We start from the raw sequence: 19,287 nt of genomic DNA on the forward strand, positions 1-19,287 counted from the left end.
AAAAATTTATCGGCAAGTAGCCCTTAAAGGGTATAAGAGCTGATTTTATTTTGGTGTCAATAGCTAAAAAGGGGGTAGCGCAATCGCCCGTTCTTTTTTTCCATTGTGAGTGCCCTATCTCAAGAAGTAATGCTACGTTCTGGTTGAAATTTGGAATATATGTGAATCCATATGTAAACAAGCTTTGGTTCAATTTTGACACCAATCGCTCCAAGAGGTGTTGATTTTTTTTTCTCTTTGCGAATAAAAATAGCTTTATTAATGCAACAATAAGAAAGATAAATCGTAATAGATTGTCGTCTGCGTATTTCTCGTGATTTTAATTGTATGGAAATGACCGGAAATATTATCTCAATAATTTAAAATTTTTAACTGTTGCCATCTTATGTTTGTTAACAAATAAAATATTTGTAATTAATTCAAACAAGGCTTTTAAAATAACTTTCAGTTTTTGCATGTGTAATTTTGTTTTTGTTGGGAATATTGCTTCCTCGTCAAGCATGGGGAAGGATCAGAAAAAAAAGAAAAATATAGAAGAAAGTTTCGTGATGGCCACAACATACTAGTTTAAACAAGGTATCCTTTCCAATATTCATTAATTAAAAAAAGAAATAGGGGAACTGAATCCTAACCCCAAGCAGGGTTCTCGAATCACATCCCTCTTAAGACACTCAAATATAACCTAAAGTAGCGCTTTAAATTTTCAGCATCAAAACATTTTTGGAAGAGAACTTCAGAAACCCCTCCTCTGAGTTCACCACAAATGTCCTAAACTTCAATTTTTAAGGCTTTAGTTTCTAAATTGTTTTGTAGGAATCCTACCCCTCTTACATAAACATGACTTATGACAGCCTAAAAGTTTTAATACTTAAATTTTGGAAACTTTTTGAAAGAACCTTCTTACACTCTTCCCCCTTAAATCATCCATCAATTGGAGAACCCGAAACAAAGCTCTTAAAATTTCAGAAACGAAAATATTTCGGGCTGGGGTGCCGAATGCCCCCCCCCTCATTGTGTTTACTAAACGCAGTGTAAGTTTTTGTTTAAGATTTATTTTTCGATTGAGAGAGCAACTCCCCTCCACACATCGCCAAAGACAACCCAAAGTTTTAAGCCTACAATATCTAAAATGTTTCGAGAAAGACCCCTGAATTCCCTAACTCTTAACCCACTCAAAAATAGCCAAAATAGAATTTCAATACTTCAGCATGGAGAAATTCTCGGGGAGAGAGACCCCCCCCCCCCAACTCCTTCCTCTAAGTTCACTAAATTTGACTTAAATTTGAGGTTTTCCCTTTTCATCACCGAAGATTTAAGAATTTAAATTCTAAAACTTATTGGGAGAAAGAATTCAAATTCCCTCTTCTTAAGTCTTAAAGATTACCTAAAACTGAGTTCTGAATGCTCCAGCATTGAATATTTTTTGGGGAAGGGGAACCCCGAACCCCAAGATGGTCTAAAGTTGCTCTTTTAAGACTCCAGTGTCGGAATTTCGCCTAAAGAGAGCCCCTTCCCTCCCTCTTGACATTGTCAATAACACCTAAAAGTTTTAAGACTTCAATTACAAACACTTTGCGGGAGAGGGTCCCAATGCCATTTTACTCAAGTCCATTTAATTATAGCCTCAAATAGTTTGTAATACATCAGCTACAAAACATTTTCATGCTAAAACACCAAAACCATCTCTCATAAATTCAACAAAGATTGCCTAAATCAGTGTTTTTAAGACTCCAATTTTTGATTTGTTCTAAAAACTCCCCCTCCCCAATTTTACATCATTAAAGACAGCCTAAAACTTTGACTTTTAAATTTTTAAGAGTTTGCAGAGGAGAAATATCAAACCACTCCTAGCTTCAAAAATGGCTTTCAATTCAGTTTTTTGATATTTTATACTGTAACCCTTGAGTAACACATCCCCCCCCCCCCCCCCCCACCCCTCTTAAATTGTCCAAGATTTCAACCTTCTAAGACCTCATTATCGTGGGTTAATTTGCGAACTGTTTACACTCTTTGAAATAGCAGCGTTTTTTCTCAAATTCGTTCTGACGTTATTTTTCTCCTTTCCTTTCTCCCCCCCCCCCTCCCATATTTCCATTCTAGCGAGTGTTAGATTCAATGATATTCGAATTTTGTGATTCCTAAAGCTTTGTCAAAAATACAGGAATGGTTGCCCATCTGTGTTTCCAACCAGCTTGAAATTTCCCTTGGTTATTTCCAAAATTCCCATTTTCATTGAAATATTCAAAATCCCTGATAGTTTCCGTTTTGCCTGGTATGTGGATGCCTTTTACTGTGGCCAAAACATTTCATCTTGTCAGCAATCACTCTCAGTCGGAGATTCAGATTCAACTCTAAGACATTTTAAGAGCGTACATTATTTTCATTAATGCGTGTAAGTTTGCAAAAAAAAAAAAAACCCGCAAATGAAAAAAACAAAAAAATGATTGAAAATAGCATGAGAAAATGCTAAATTTTCAATTAGAGCCAATTATTTCGAAAAATCAGGGAGAATAGCGAGCAACTCCTCGGTCGGCAATGCAGTGAGTTGAAAATAACAGAGCTATACATAAAAAAAGTCAAACGGTGCGAGTCGAAAAGCCACTCCTCCAAAAGCACGTTGCAAACAAAACAAGCCTATGGCGGAAAACCGAGAGAATGTCGATGTAAATTCCTGGTTATGAAACGGTCCAATTATAAAAGCATATTTTTCAAACACTCAATTTTTTTAAAAGTAAAAACTGAAAGAAAGTCATTGAATTTCTTTCCGTCCCGACCTCTGTCTCGGAAATTTGTCCAAGACAGAAATCCGTCCTGAGACGGAAGGTCTTGCACCCATGGCTTTTCTATAAGAGATATATTGCACGAAAAAAAAAAGAATCTATCCAACATGGAACCGCTAACAAAGAAACAAGTTTGAACAGATCTAAGATTACCTTTGGGATGCCAAATGCAGGTTAATTTTGCCAGGAATGACATGCTTAAAAAATTATCACCTCATTGGCTAGAAAAATATTTAAATTTTGTGCAAAAAATCGGATGTTACCAAATGGGGGGGGGGTATATCACATCTGTATCAGATATTTAATTAAATTGTGCATCATCAGTAATAAAGAGACCACATAAAATGCATCTTATTGATTAGCTCTAACTGAAAAGAATGAAGTACATTTGATTGATATACATATCGCAACTAACTACAAAATACACCACAATCGATATGATACAATGTACAGAGTCTGCCTTTTATCTGTATGACCTCTATTCTTGCAACCGCTAGTCTTACATAAATACTTCAGTTGCTAAAATGGTCAAAATAGGGAGCCAAGTTAAGACTTAAAAAAAATGAAGCAAATAATGAAAAAAACATGAAATCTAACTTTTTATATGACCTCCAGATCCTTATTCTTACTTAGGGAAATGACAAGCATAAAAAATGATACTAGCACGAAAAATTTGATACATTTATGACCAAAATTTAAGGTGGTATACTCAAGCTTGAAATTCTAAGGAACTGTGCTGAAAATGAGATAGGATCATTTTGAACTATCGGAAGAACACCAATAATGGCAGTTGTTAAAGCAAAAAAGTATACACATCCTTTTCACTGTTATTGAGAAATAAAAAGAAATCTTACACTATGACACATAAAAACACATTAGAAAGGCCCTGTACAATTTGAAGAAAAAATCAAATTCATAAGAAAAAAAATCTGAGTTTTAAAAACCTTTAATTTTTGATGGCAACTCAAAGGTTTCAATGACTCTTCCTTTTTGGTTACAAGCATTCAATCCTTGAAGCCTTTTTTCCCAGAATACCTAAAAATTTATAGAACAAAGTAAAGATTAGATACCCATTTGCAAAAATAATGATGTGGAAATGACATGGAAAGGTAAAGTGCGGGATATGTAAAAACAAGTTTTTGAGATATTTGAAGAAATGTGGTTTGGATTCTAAACCATAGGGAAATCTTAATTTTTTTTTTCTAAACAAATAAGGTATCATTTTAAAGGTAAAGAGTTGTATATTTCGAAATGCCTGTCTAAAATTTGATGACTTCAGTTATAAATAAGTTACAAGAGGTTAAACTAAGGTCAACATCTTGAGTATTTTCAAACCATATTTGGCGACTCTCAAAGAAATTCTGTATTTTCCGAAAAATACATACTAATATTATGAATTGAGATGAATAACCATTTAAAGATACAATGTGTTGCTGGTGATGTTGCAAAAATGTGTCAAAATATAATTCATTTTGATTTGTAAAAGGAATTTCTCTGGGGTACATGAAGTGTTTTACGTCCGACACCAAAATGCGCAATTAGTTATGCTGAGCCAATAATTTTAAAGCGACATACACGTATTTTTGGGTACAAAGTAAGATTTATCAATCTCATTGATATAATCTATTTTGATTTTGTAACAAGTGAATATTTTTTAGTAAAATCTAGGTGTTGGATGCAAAAAAAATTTTACGTCCGAAACTGTTGCATCCTTTAAACTGCGTATGTTTTCAATTGTGTTTCTCCCTTTTTTTGCCTTTAATTTCAAAGTTAAAGTGAAACATGCATAAAAAACAACTTAGTGAATTTACTTTATATACATATAGGGTTGACTGGGGTAAGTAGGACCCCTTTTGAGAAGAGTTTGTTTTTGAAAACTTATACAAAAGTTTCGAAAAAAAAAGTTATTGTTTTTTTTTTATCTTGAACATTATTAATGAACAAAAGTTCATTTCATTTTCTAAAATAATGCTTTAATTATTCTTAAGGATTCAATTTTTTTTTTAAATTGAATGGGTTTCCCACTTAGAGTAAGGGGAAAGTGGGACACCCTGCTTTTAATTTAATTAACATGAAAGCACGTCTAAAAAAGGGATAAAATGAGTCTTACATGATAAAGTATGTAAATTTTTAGTGTGAATTACTTTTTTGAAAATGCATCCATTTATGGGATATTTACTGTCTTTTAAATCTGTATCACGGAAAATTTTAAAACAAAACAATTTCATTTGTGAAATTTATCGAAAGCCCTTTAGGTATATATTTTACTTTTACATATAAAAGTGTATGAATTAAAAGTGTTGAAAAAGAAATTGCAAACACTAAATGACTGCGTCTATGTAAAGTTGGCTGAAGAATAACCATTATCAACATTAGACCTACATAAATCTTAATCGTTTTCTTTCACATAAGTTTAACAAATAACTAATCACCAGCTTTAGCAGTTTTTTTTTGCTGAACTATCAATTCCTACTAAGTCCTCATAGTTGTCTTGCATTTCACTAATACAAAGATTTCATCAGAGTTGCTTTTGATTTTCAATCCTCACTAGGATGGGCACCTCACATAGTGAAATTGTACCGGGGTAAGTGGGACCCTTCCTCTAAAAGTTATTTATAATATTTTATTCAAAAATTCTGGTTGCAGTATGCACTTTAAATTAAACTGTACATGAAGGTTTAATGATTATAACAAAATAATAAAAGCTAACCAATTTGCTTGAACTCGCCAAAAAATATTTTTCAGATTTTTTCTTTTTTTTGACTAAGTTCTCTGATCTAGAAAAAAAAAATCCACGAAACCCAAATATGTGCAAAACCAACCACTCTGATGAGCCATGACATGATCAATGCAAAAAAAATATAAAAACCATATGCATATTTCAGTCTTAACGGGGTGACCCACTTCCCCCAACCCACCATTCTTCTGAATTTATTTGGTAAATTTTAATTCAGTCAATGTAACCTATAATTTACATATTTATAACTGTAATCATTGTTATGTATTTACATTTAAGAGCAATAATTTATGTCTAATATGAACAATATACGTTCGACAACGAGCTAAAAATATTTTTTAAAATAATTGTATTCTTTATAATATCATTTGAAAACTCAAATATGCTTCAATCATAAGTATACTTAGGAATGAAGCTGTTTTTAAAATAAAAATGTTACCCAATTCAGACTTTTAATAATTTTTTAGTGAATCATCAATTTTACTGTTTGTGTGTTTACGTCCAACACCAACTCTTTAAAAAATTTTAATTTATAATTTAAGAATCTATTTTGAAAAACTAATATGATTTTTTATTCAGTGGGATGTAGTAAGTATCTTGTAAATAAATGTAATCATTTTTGATTAGTTTATATTTGGTAAATGCAATTAAAACTGAGAAATTTTTCTTAATTTTTTACGTCCAACACCATGGAATTGCCCAATAGATGAAAAAACTAACGGTAGGGAAATGTTGGAATTAGACGTTTTTTCTTCATGCTTTATTTCAGCAGAAATGAAATTAAGCAAGCTTGTACAAGAATGATAAAATACAATAGATCACAAAAACAAAAAAATAGCATATACTGCACTTAATGCTTTTTATCTGATTTTTGAAATAAATTGTTTTTGTTTTTACTTGTTTAGGTTTTTCTTGAGGTCCCTGAACTATGTCCGTACGTGCCTTAGATTCCATATTTTTGACAATAGTTACAGACTGTTTAAAAATCGAAGCTGTCTGACGGATAGGCATCACCACAGAGGCGCTAATTTTGGGCGGCTGCTCATGTTCTTCCTTTTCTACAGGTTCTTTTTTCCGTTTAGCCAACAGCATCATAAAATGAGGAGAATCAAATTAAAGACATGGACACCTGAAAAACAAAAGTCATTTAAGAGCTCAATAACAAAGTGATGAAAAATGAAAGCTCAACAATTCCTCTTCAAAGAGAAAAAAAGACCGCAAAAAATTTTCATTAAATTAAAAATCTTCTTGAATAACCATCTGTTGTGTAACCATATTTATCACTTAACCCCATACAAGTTTCTAAAAAAGACAAGTAGCTGAAGCAAAATTCAGCAAGCATCTAATGGGAGTATTATGAATCTCCCAAGGTTCAATTACATGTCAATCAAAGCATTCAAACCTACAGGGAGACAATGCTTCCCAATCACGCAAGAGGAGAGAAGCAGTCTCCTCATTAACAAGGCAACTCTAGGATAAAAGGTCATTAGATATTCTTTCCTCTGGGATTAAAATCACCAACAGAAGTCTCTAAAACTACCAACAGAAAAGTTATAAGCATTTTTAAGTAAAGGAAAGTCAATTTTAAATCAGAAATTTATCGTTTGCTGCTAGCTCAGTTTTAATTAGCATAAATAAAATCATTCAGAAGAAAAATGTTTTGCCATTTTTCTTTTTTTTGAGAGTGACCTCCTAAAAATTTCCTTATTAGAGAAATTTTTTTCTGAGGACTCGGGAAAAATTATCACTTGGTTTATTTTGATTTTGTTTAAAAATTACAACTTTGTTAGTTTTTGGGTTATTTTCTATGTGAGACTTTTTTCATGTGGTCTCTATCCACCACATTAAAAAAAAAAAAATTCAACTGTGTTGTGAAAAAACTTTTTAAAGCGACACCTAAAGTTACGAATAATTTTTTATGCGGTCCTATTCACTGCACAAAAACAGGTTCAGGTTCGGGTGTACTAGCCTGCCAGTTTTATAGTGCTTTTTCTGCCCATTCTGACCAAGCTTTCAGAAACGCATGAAGAAAATAAAGTCATTAAATGCATTCATTAATTTGCATGCATATAACTGAGAAGAAAATGTATTTCTTTCCCAAAATATAACATCAATTTCTGTGGCTTTTATCCAGAGCCAAAGTACAGGAAATTGTTAAATCAAAAAGCCTTTTTTCATAAAGTTTCATCAAATCAAACTCATTACCGATCCATAAAAAAAATCATTTTTCATTTCCAATTATACAATGCAACAGTACATTTCCAACTGAGAAATGAAACACAATAGCTATAAATACTGTCTGACCATGGATTGTATGGAAAGACAAATATCCGTTTTACAGCCGGAAATGGACGAATCTATTTTTTTTTTACCGGTGTCAGCTATTGCAGAAGCAGAGTCGGCGGACAAATGAGCGGAATACGCGCATCTAATTTTTACTTTTCCCTCTTATTCACATAGATTCGTCTTATCTGGACCGTTTGAAAATTCCATGCAGTCCGTGGTTGGGCAGTATCAAAATTTTAGAAGTTTTAGAAGGGGTCTAATCGGAATTTATTTTAAGCCCACGAAAATACAATACAATGAAATACTTATGTTGTTGTAATGGTTGTTGGAACCGTTTAGATCAGAAATTTGTTTGCAAGTCAGGAATTCATAGAGGACTCCTTTTTAGGGAAACAATTTGAAAGACAACTTTTCAGACCTCAAAGAAGTGATTTAAAACAACTCCCAACTAATATATTTTTAATGATAAAGCATCAAAACTTACGCACGCGCAATTATCTTTTTTTTTTCCCCCAACCACAACAGACAGGAGACAACACTTTGTTTACAGTTTGATATTTGTTAACTGTTAATGTCTAAAAAAAGTTAATGAATAATTCAATCAATATTGAATATGTGTTTGAACTTTTTAAGGTTTTAACTTTTAAACTTTGAAAACTAATCCAAATAATCCGTAATTGAAATTTTATTTAGGTATTTTGTTACCGTAGCTGTGGGTGAGTTCAGAAGAGTTGTGTTACTCGGCTTGCATTCAACTAGAGTCCCTATATGAAAACGTAGTTTTCAGAGTTGCGACAACGCGGTATCATTTTCCTATTGGTCGAAGACCGCCTGAGGCAAGGTTTCTTCTTCTCCCGTAGGATTAACATGGAGCGCATGACAGTGCTGTGGAAAAACCCAGAATCTGAAAAATTAAAGGTGAGTCCAGGATTTTAATGCTCATATTACTGTTCTACAATGTTCAAATTATACGTGTGTAGCTTTACTTGAGTGAGTCCATTCCTATTTCTTTAACTATCGCGTAATTATATCAAGAACATGTGTTCCTGTGTGCTAAAATTCCATCCTGACACTGTATTTGGGTCTTTTACAGTTATTTTTTCTGTTAAATCGATGATTCCAATCACAACGTTATTGAAAAACAACACTTTAAGACAAGGCAAATGTTTAAATTGTGTAAATTAAATTTTTTTAACGATAGATCTCTGTGTTCGGTTTGGCGCGATCAATTTCGTGCTTGGCGACGAGTGGAAGTAAACAAAACATACACTTGTGATGTGAAGAGATCGTAACTTGTGATTTGTATTATAAATGCTTTATGCTGCGGAAATTTTTATTTTAAATGAATGTGACTTGATATTAAAACCCATTTTAACTTATGTTTTAATGTTAAGGTTTTTATTTTTCCTGATCATTTCTTAGACAAAAAATTGACTAATGTATCGTTTTTCATGTTCCTTCAAGCAATCTTCACTTTATGCAACGTAAGTATTTACAGTGTCAAATTTTTGTTTTTTGAAAGGAGATGCAGAGGAAATAAAATGCTTATAAATTATAGGACTTTCAGTGCTTGCTGGCAGTATCTTTTAATAACATTTTGATTTATGGAAACGTTTTGTTAGGATATTCTGCTAAATGTTTATTAGTTAATATGACCTCCAGATCCTTATTCTTACTTAGGGAAATGACAAGCATAAAAAATGATACTAGCACGAAAAATTTGATACATTTATGACCAAAATTTAAGGTGGTATACTCAAGCTTGAAATTCTAAGGAACTGTGCTGAAAATGAGATAGGATCATTTTGAACTATCGGAAGAACACCAATAATGGCAGTTGTTAAAGCAAAAAAGTATACACATCCTTTTCACTGTTATTGAGAAATAAAAAGAAATCTTACACTATGACACATAAAAACACATTAGAAAGGCCCTGTACAATTTGAAGAAAAAATCAAATTCATAAGAAAAAAAATCTGAGTTTTAAAAACCTTTAATTTTTGATGGCAACTCAAAGGTTTCAATGACTCTTCCTTTTTGGTTACAAGCATTCAATCCTTGAAGCCTTTTTTCCCAGAATACCTAAAAATTTATAGAACAAAGTAAAGATTAGATACCCATTTGCAAAAATAATGATGTGGAAATGACATGGAAAGGTAAAGTGCGGGATATGTAAAAACAAGTTTTTGAGATATTTGAAGAAATGTGGTTTGGATTCTAAACCATAGGGAAATCTTAATTTTTTTTTTCTAAACAAATAAGGTATCATTTTAAAGGTAAAGAGTTGTATATTTCGAAATGCCTGTCTAAAATTTGATGACTTCAGTTATAAATAAGTTACAAGAGGTTAAACTAAGGTCAACATCTTGAGTATTTTCAAACCATATTTGGCGACTCTCAAAGAAATTCTGTATTTTCCGAAAAATACATACTAATATTATGAATTGAGATGAATAACCATTTAAAGATACAATGTGTTGCTGGTGATGTTGCAAAAATGTGTCAAAATATAATTCATTTTGATTTGTAAAAGGAATTTCTCTGGGGTACATGAAGTGTTTTACGTCCGACACCAAAATGCGCAATTAGTTATGCTGAGCCAATAATTTTAAAGCGACATACACGTATTTTTGGGTACAAAGTAAGATTTATCAATCTCATTGATATAATCTATTTTGATTTTGTAACAAGTGAATATTTTTTAGTAAAATCTAGGTGTTGGATGCAAAAAAAATTTTACGTCCGAAACTGTTGCATCCTTTAAACTGCGTATGTTTTCAATTGTGTTTCTCCCTTTTTTTGCCTTTAATTTCAAAGTTAAAGTGAAACATGCATAAAAAACAACTTAGTGAATTTACTTTATATACATATAGGGTTGACTGGGGTAAGTAGGACCCCTTTTGAGAAGAGTTTGTTTTTGAAAACTTATACAAAAGTTTCGAAAAAAAAAGTTATTGTTTTTTTTTTATCTTGAACATTATTAATGAACAAAAGTTCATTTCATTTTCTAAAATAATGCTTTAATTATTCTTAAGGATTCAATTTTTTTTTTAAATTGAATGGCCCACGAAAATACAATACAATGAAATACTTATGTTGTTGTAATGGTTGTTGGAACCGTTTAGATCAGAAATTTGTTTGCAAGTCAGGAATTCATAGAGGACTCCTTTTTAGGGAAACAATTTGAAAGACAACTTTTCAGACCTCAAAGAAGTGATTTAAAACAACTCCCAACTAATATATTTTTAATGATAAAGCATCAAAACTTACGCACGCGCAATTATCTTTTTTTTTTCCCCCAACCACAACAGACAGGAGACAACACTTTGTTTACAGTTTGATATTTGTTAACTGTTAATGTCTAAAAAAAGTTAATGAATAATTCAATCAATATTGAATATGTGTTTGAACTTTTTAAGGTTTTAACTTTTAAACTTTGAAAACTAATCCAAATAATCCGTAATTGAAATTTTATTTAGGTATTTTGTTACCGTAGCTGTGGGTGAGTTCAGAAGAGTTGTGTTACTCGGCTTGCATTCAACTAGAGTCCCTATATGAAAACGTAGTTTTCAGAGTTGCGACAACGCGGTATCATTTTCCTATTGGTCGAAGACCGCCTGAGGCAAGGTTTCTTCTTCTCCCGTAGGATTAACATGGAGCGCATGACAGTGCTGTGGAAAAACCCAGAATCTGAAAAATTAAAGGTGAGTCCAGGATTTTAATGCTCATATTACTGTTCTACAATGTTCAAATTATACGTGTGTAGCTTTACTTGAGTGAGTCCATTCCTATTTCTTTAACTATCGCGTAATTATATCAAGAACATGTGTTCCTGTGTGCTAAAATTCCATCCTGACACTGTATTTGGGTCTTTTACAGTTATTTTTTCTGTTAAATCGATGATTCCAATCACAACGTTATTGAAAAACAACACTTTAAGACAAGGCAAATGTTTAAATTGTGTAAATTAAATTTTTTTAACGATAGATCTCTGTGTTCGGTTTGGCGCGATCAATTTCGTGCTTGGCGACGAGTGGAAGTAAACAAAACATACACTTGTGATGTGAAGAGATCGTAACTTGTGATTTGTATTATAAATGCTTTATGCTGCGGAAATTTTTATTTTAAATGAATGTGACTTGATATTAAAACCCATTTTAACTTATGTTTTAATGTTAAGGTTTTTATTTTTCCTGATCATTTCTTAGACAAAAAATTGACTAATGTATCGTTTTTCATGTTCCTTCAAGCAATCTTCACTTTATGCAACGTAAGTATTTACAGTGTCAAATTTTTGTTTTTTGAAAGGAGATGCAGAGGAAATAAAATGCTTATAAATTATAGGACTTTCAGTGCTTGCTGGCAGTATCTTTTAATAACATTTTGATTTATGGAAACGTTTTGTTAGGATATTCTGCTAAATGTTTATTAGTTAAAATTTGTTTAAAAAAATGTCAGTTCGATTATGAAATTAATGTGACCTCATGAATTTGCCAAAGCGTTTGAGGTGGATATGAAGTACAACACTTGCTTGACACACAGTACAGTTTTTATCGATTTTTTTAGGTTGAGCGAGCCAATTTAAAATGTATTATTTTATGAAAATTTTAATGTAGGTAGTTTTGGTTATTTTGGTAATTTACTCCTTTTTATTCAACAAGCATGCCAGTCGCTGTGTGTTCCCTCATAAACAGAAAACTGAGGTGTTCTAAGTTCGATTCAAGTAGTGTGTTGGTACATTTTATTATGCTCTAATTAGGGTTTACTAATTTTTAGGTTGCCTTGTTATTTCCTTTACCTGCTATTTCTTTATCACCTGAAGAATCAAGTGCATGCTATCACCCCACTTCAGGTTCGTAAAAATTTCTGTTTTTATTGAGAAAATGATTTTTAAATAATTTTGCCATGATTGATACATAGTTAAGTTTTAACAAGTTTTGAATTACCTTTGAGGTAAGGACTGTTATCATGGGTTTTTGAGATTGTAAAAGTCCTCCCAGCCACAAAGCTCTTGTTTGTCAGAAATTAGGTACATTTAAAGTTTTGCGGGTTGAAATATCAATACTTTTATAATAAAATGCTGAATCAAGGATTTTTTAAGTGAAACTTTTTATGCAAGGGCTTTGAAGTTATATCCAACCTTTTTGTGTGATGAAAAGTGGTGGGGATAAGCAATGTCGGTTAGAAGGAAAATAGTGGCTTGCTTGCCTTCAGATATTGGAGGAAAGTGAGACCTTGCGCTCTTCTCGCTTTCTTTCTCATTTTGTACGGTTGCATGTACTACGTTTAGGCAGCGCAGAGATCAATATGTACATTTGTAATTACTTACTTTAGTTATTGTAAACAGATCATTTCTCTTCTTAAGAAGGAAGAAGATGATCATTATAAGTGGACACATGTATATAATTTTATGTAAGAAAATGAATAAGAAATACAACCCAAGTAACACTGAAACGTTACGTCATCGTTACATCACGTTGCAATTAGTTGAAACATCGTTACCATTTTCCACGCAACGTGATATCACGTTGCTTTATCGATTCGTTACAAAAAGCGTAATTTTGAAACGTTACATCACGTTGCAATTTTCTTAAATTTGTAACGTTGACAAACAGTTGCAAAAGAAACGTTACTTATCATTACTTTTCGTTGTACCTTGCCTCGTCTTCGGCAACGTCCGAATCCTAGTGGCCATTTTCAGTAAACAACTTCTGGCTTGCTATGCCGCCATTGTTTTGCAGCTTCGCAAATCGCGATCTCTCATCACTTTTAGCGGTAGGTACTTTGTATTATTGTTAGTGTATTATTGTTGATATACTTATTTAATTAAAAAAAAGTGTTATTGCATATTTTTATGAAGTTAATGAACCGCCGTTGGTCGGAGTTTGAGTATTTTTCCCACCGTACTTTTATTTATAATATTGTTTGAAAGAATAATGTTAGATGTTTCTATTTGATTATTTATTCATTGATTTCTTAAAAAGATGCTGAAGCTTGGGGATATGTTCCATTAATAAGCTATAAGAGCGATAAATGATACCATTTTTTACTCATTTAATCTGCTTTTTGCAGAATGATTTTGAGGAAATAATTGTAGCAATTTTTTGAAAAAATTTTTGTCATGTAACTGAAATTATCTTTATGCAAATTTTTGTTAAAGGACTGATGTAAGAGGATTTTTTCAAAACTTTCATGCCTTTCAAAAAATATTTCTGGAGTTCTTTAGTAATAATAATAATTATTTTTTCAAGGATTTATTTATGAAAGAATTTTTTATTTAATTTGTAGTAATATCGTTAATTTTGACTATTAATAGAGCTCCACTTGATGTAAATTCGGCTATGCTATGTTATGATCTGTTTATTTTTAAATATCAAGAATGCCCTTACAAAATATTGTAAACGAAGCAACAGTGTGAGAATACTCGAACGCCTTTAAACGGCATGAGACATTTTATAAGTTAAAAAAAATGTAAAGATTTTATAAAAGTATATTAACAGTAATTGCATTAACAAAAAATGCAGAATACTTACTGTATCAAAAATTAAGGGTTCAATGAACCCACCTTCCTTGTCACCAAGGAAAAAAAAAACTTTATTCAAGCTGTGAAAAAAAAAAAAAAAAGCTTAATACAATGTTTAAAAGCAACGTGATGTAACGTGATAAATAAAGGTTGATGTAACGTTTCAAAAATCGTTGATGTAACGTTACTGAAACCGTTGATGTAACGTTACTAAAACCGTTGCATTTGCGTTTTGCAACGAGACATATTTTCGCTCTATCAACGTTACCAGTAACGTGATGTCAACGCTTCAGAGCAACGTGATGTAACGTGATTTATGTTACTTGGGAATCTATTCAAAAGTGTTTGATGAACAATTAACATGTTTTGCGTCTATTGTGTGTCATTATGACACAACCCGTTTCTTGAACTCAAACTTTAGAAGAATTCTACTCTTTTAGATCAGCAGAAAAATAAAGTACATGAAGCTCTCACCCCACATCAATTTCGTAAAAATTTCGATATTTGGTGGAAAAATGATTTTTAAATAATCCTATCTCGATTAATGTGGAGTTAAAATTTTAACTAGTGTGGCATTTTAAAATAAAGGCTCATAATGGGTTTTTGAGATTATCCGTAAAGATCTGGGTTCGAAAATATCCGATATTTTGATATATATTGGATATTTTGATATTTATCCGATGTTTTCAATCAATGCAAAATAAAGTCTTTAGTAACTGCTTCCTTAAATCAGAGTTGTTTATTTCTCTTATATTATTATTATTATAATGCATCCACTTTAAAAGTAATGTTTCTTTCATTATTTATATTCATTTATTACATGTTCGTGATTTTGCCTCACCCACTCAAAAGGTAATTCAATTGCATCTGAGTTCATTTCAACCACTCATAAAAATAAATGTATAAATAAACAAATATTCAATTTATCAGAGATTATCTTAATTTGTTAAAGGCTTTAGAAAATCAATACTTTTGTCAGGAAATAGAACATTGAAATAAAGGGGAATTCAAATGCTCTAAGACAATGGTGCCCAACATACGGCTTTCAAAACTGATTCATGTGGCCAGCTGAAATATCTGGTATAGATGAATGAATTTACTGAAAAATGTGGCTTTATTTTAAAGAATCTAAATTTAAGCATCAGTTATATTGCATTCTCTATATTTTTAGTTCACTTAAATTTATATGTTAAAGCCAAACAAGAACAGTTTATAAATAGTTTCTACAGTATGCACTTACATTTTTTCAATCACAAGCACGAGTGAGCTCTTTGATGAGGTAGTGGCATTCACGTAAAAGTTTAAGACAGGAGTTTAATTTTTTTTCTCCTCAATCTTGACTAAAACCATTAAAAAAATTAATTTATAGTTTTCTGAAAATTACTCAGGACTGCTGAAATAACACTTTCTGGAAAAAAATTTGTTCAATATAACTGTACCATGTGATTTCGTGATAGGATTTGTAGGACCATAGGAGCTGTTTGTTGGTCAGAAAATAAAATAAAAAATATTAATATTATTAAAATAATTGGGACTTGAACAATGTGCCCCACTGTCCAACATACAACACCTACCCCTACAATTTCGCTGTGGATATTCCTAAGCGAAATGCAGGAAAAACAAGCAAGTTTTCTCACGGTTCCTATAAAATTTGGAATCACGAACAATCATTACTTATTTTAGTCATCATAAACTGATGATTTCTCTTCTTAAGAGCAAAGATGATGCACACTAAAAAATATGTACATAATATTATGTACATAAATGAATGAAAAACACAATCTATGCTAGTCAAAAGAGATGGATGAATTAAAATATTCCCTGTAATATGTGTTTTACTTTTTCATGTGTTTTTAAAACACCCTGTTATTTGAAATTAAACTTTACAACACACTTAATGCAAAGTAGTTGAAATACAGCTCTATTTCAATTAAAGTGTGTTTATTTATTTTCCATTTATAATTTTATGAACTACTTTAAAAAATATTCCTGACAATTCAAAACATCAGCCGTATTGATGATTTAGCACATTTGAAGAGTTTTACTTCAGCTTTTAAATTTATTTGCCCTTAATGTTTTTTAAGTTTCTTCCAGATATTCTGCAACACTTAAAGAAAGCTGAACTACTAATTGAATTGTAGTCCTGATGCAGATGTTCTAGAAAACTCATGATAATATTGTACTGTTTGCTTAAAAAATTGTATAATAGAATGATCTCCAGTATTAAGTTTACAAGGATGTCCAGAAATCCCTTTCAACTACGACATACAAACCAACGAAAATTTTGTGCTTAAATGCTAAATAGTGTAATTAAATGAAATTTTGATCTTTTTCATACAGACAATGCTGTATTTCTGATTTGTTACACTTATTATCAAATTTATTATCATTCATTTGTATAATAATATTGAAATGTAAAGAGGTTAAACAAACAATACTTTTGCAACAGAAATTTTGAAATAGTAGCTGGAATTCTGTTTTGATTCTCTAAATTTAGAGTTTTGAATTTGTTTTGTAAATCAAGTGCTTTCTTTAGGTTTATGCTTGTTTGTCATGTAAAAATATTGTTTTCAATTCAGATTTATAATAAATTTTTTGGTATTTAAGGCAAGGCTAAAAAATTTAGGTATACATAAAATCATGAAAAATGTATTTAGGTTTGTTTATTGTTATACCTTATTTCAGCATTAAATGAACAGTTCATTTCTGCTTATTCTGTTCCTGTAATTATCCAGAACCCCCCCCCCTCTCAAAAAGAGATTTTTCTCCCCACTTAAACTACAGGACAGATTTTGAATAACTGCAAATAGCTCCAATTTTGGATGGGATTGGTAGCAACTGTTATCTTAGTCCACTTCTGACTGTCAGTGTACCTGTTCTGTTTCTGACTGAGTTCTGGAAGCATTTTTCAGGATATTAGAACATACGTCGTGTTCATCCATCCATGATATGGGGTGATGAATGGAATAACAATCTATATGAAAAAATCTGAACAAAAAATTCAATTTATTTCAATCAAGGGAGTTTTTTTTTCATAAAAATTCACTTCACGAATAGTACCTATAAGAGAAAATAAATTACAAGCATCAGTATATTTTGCCCTGTCTAATCGAAACTCCCTGATTGAGTACATGGGAATAAAGCCTATAACAAAATTTATTTTCTTTATGTTTATAAGTGACTGAAAATTTTTATTAAACTAATGTTTTGTCCATAATTATTAATTTTAGAAAATGATACTTTGGAGTAAGGAATTTTTTAAAATTTGGTAATAATAACTACATTTTGAACATCTAAATATTTTGACGTTACGTTGCATTTCAGAAAACAGAAAGATTAATCTTTGCCTATTTTGTTACTTAAGCAGTTATTGATAATAATCGTTTGTCCCAAAATCTATAAAAACTACAAATCCTGTTTCGGTACCCTGAATTTGAGTTTGATTGCCTAGTTGAGAAAAATGTCTTTGTTTCCTTTTTTTTTTCCTCTTGTAAAAATGTTGGAAATTCTGTGTTTGAAATAAAGTTTACAGATGTAACAACACCAAAAAATAAATTGAACATTAGAGACTTTGGTTGTAATTTTTATGTGGTAATGACCTGAAGACTTAGTATGGAATTAATGAGTTTTCTTCATGCTAAGTTGTATTTAAAATATCTGTCAAAATTAAATGTAAACATTGCTTTTCCACAAAAAATTGAAAATAAGTACAAGTCCTCTACTGGTGCTGTGAATGATTTTTTCTTTGTAATATTGTTTTGATGTGAAAATATTGTTCAAAATTTAAGTAATAGATGTATGATGCAGAGAAATAAATAAATAACAATAGATACATTTGTTTCTTATTCATATGAGTTGAAAATAAGTAATGTTTAAAATTACACCCCCTCAACACCTCAATTTATTTCTGAATATTTCTATCTACATCAAATTAAAGTAATAATTTTAAATTTTATTCAAATTAATATTTTAACCATGATTACCTACTGAACAACTAAAATATTTAGAGGTTCTTGGTATTTTTTCTTTCTTTTTTTTTTTGGGGGGGGGGGGTTACCACGTTTTAACCATCTACCTATTTCTAGTATTATGCTTTCAAATTTTCCTTTGCATATTTACCTTTCAAATTTTTAATTTAATGTTTAACTTAATCACAATTAAATCAGAAAATTGTACAGGGTAAACTTAAACATGCAATTTTTTAAATAGAAAACCATTTTTATTATGAATATTGCATTTTAGATGGTTACAGGAAATATTTTTAGATTTAAAACTCTTTATAACGCTTGCCTTTCCGAAACAAAAACAAGCAATTTCTAATGTGCATTATCTGTCGTTCATTTATTTATTTTCATTTTCTTACCCTTTTTTTATCACTTCATTTATTTTGAATTAATTAAATTCTAATACATGGAGGTGAGAATTCACATACTGCGAACCAAAAAAGTAAAAAAAAAATAAAAATTGTTACAAAAAAAAAAAAAAAAAAACTGTTGGCAGATTTAAATGGATATATTTTTGCTGAAATTAAAAAATAAATTATTCCTTAGATTTAACTGCAAAAGGCATGTGACAGCAAAGTTGCACTTTTTGAAAATTAGCATATTAGTGACTGAAGTTTTTAATTAAACTAATGTTTTCTTTTTCGGATGAAAATGCTGGAAATTTTGTGTTTTAAATAAAGTTTATAGATACAATAACACCAAAAAATAAATTGAACAACAGAGATCTATGCTGTTTACAACAGCAACAAGATTACAACAATAATATCATGCTATTGACCTGAAAACTTAGCACGAAATAAATGAGTTTTCCTCATGCTAAATAGTTTTTAATTTTTAGTTTTTGCTTTCTCATAAAAATTCAAAGTACGTACAAGTCCTTTTTTGGTGCTCTGAAATGTTTTAATTTTGTTTCATTAAAAAAAATGTCTACTACCTAACTCCTTTCATTCTAGTATT

The 19,287-nt window shown here is 30.9% G+C and overlaps 1 protein-coding gene across 2 annotated transcripts in view; it reads right to left on the reverse strand.

Moving 5' to 3' along the window:
- LOC129234675 (methyl-CpG-binding domain protein 2-like) overlaps positions 1-8,347 on the reverse strand; it is a 29,505-nt gene extending 21,158 nt beyond the window's left edge. Inside the window, exons 1-3 of one of the 2 annotated variants that reach the window (XM_054868718.1) lie at positions 8,109-8,224; positions 6,415-6,646; positions 3,725-3,815 (exon numbers count right to left, since the gene is read on the reverse strand). In XM_054868718.1, the coding sequence (XP_054724693.1) occupies positions 3,725-3,815; positions 6,415-6,612 (289 nt within the window). In that variant the 5' untranslated portion in view covers positions 6,613-6,646; positions 8,109-8,224. Of the gene's footprint in view, positions 1-3,724; positions 3,816-6,414; positions 6,647-8,108; positions 8,225-8,287 lie in introns of those variants that run through there. The other variant, XM_054868717.1, reaches the window with a different exon arrangement.
- Positions 8,348-19,287: the final 10,940 nt, after the last annotated feature.

The sequence above is a fragment of the Uloborus diversus genome, chromosome 1 (assembly GCF_026930045.1).
Source record: "Uloborus diversus isolate 005 chromosome 1, Udiv.v.3.1, whole genome shotgun sequence".
Taxonomy (NCBI): Eukaryota; Metazoa; Arthropoda; class Arachnida; order Araneae; family Uloboridae; genus Uloborus; species Uloborus diversus.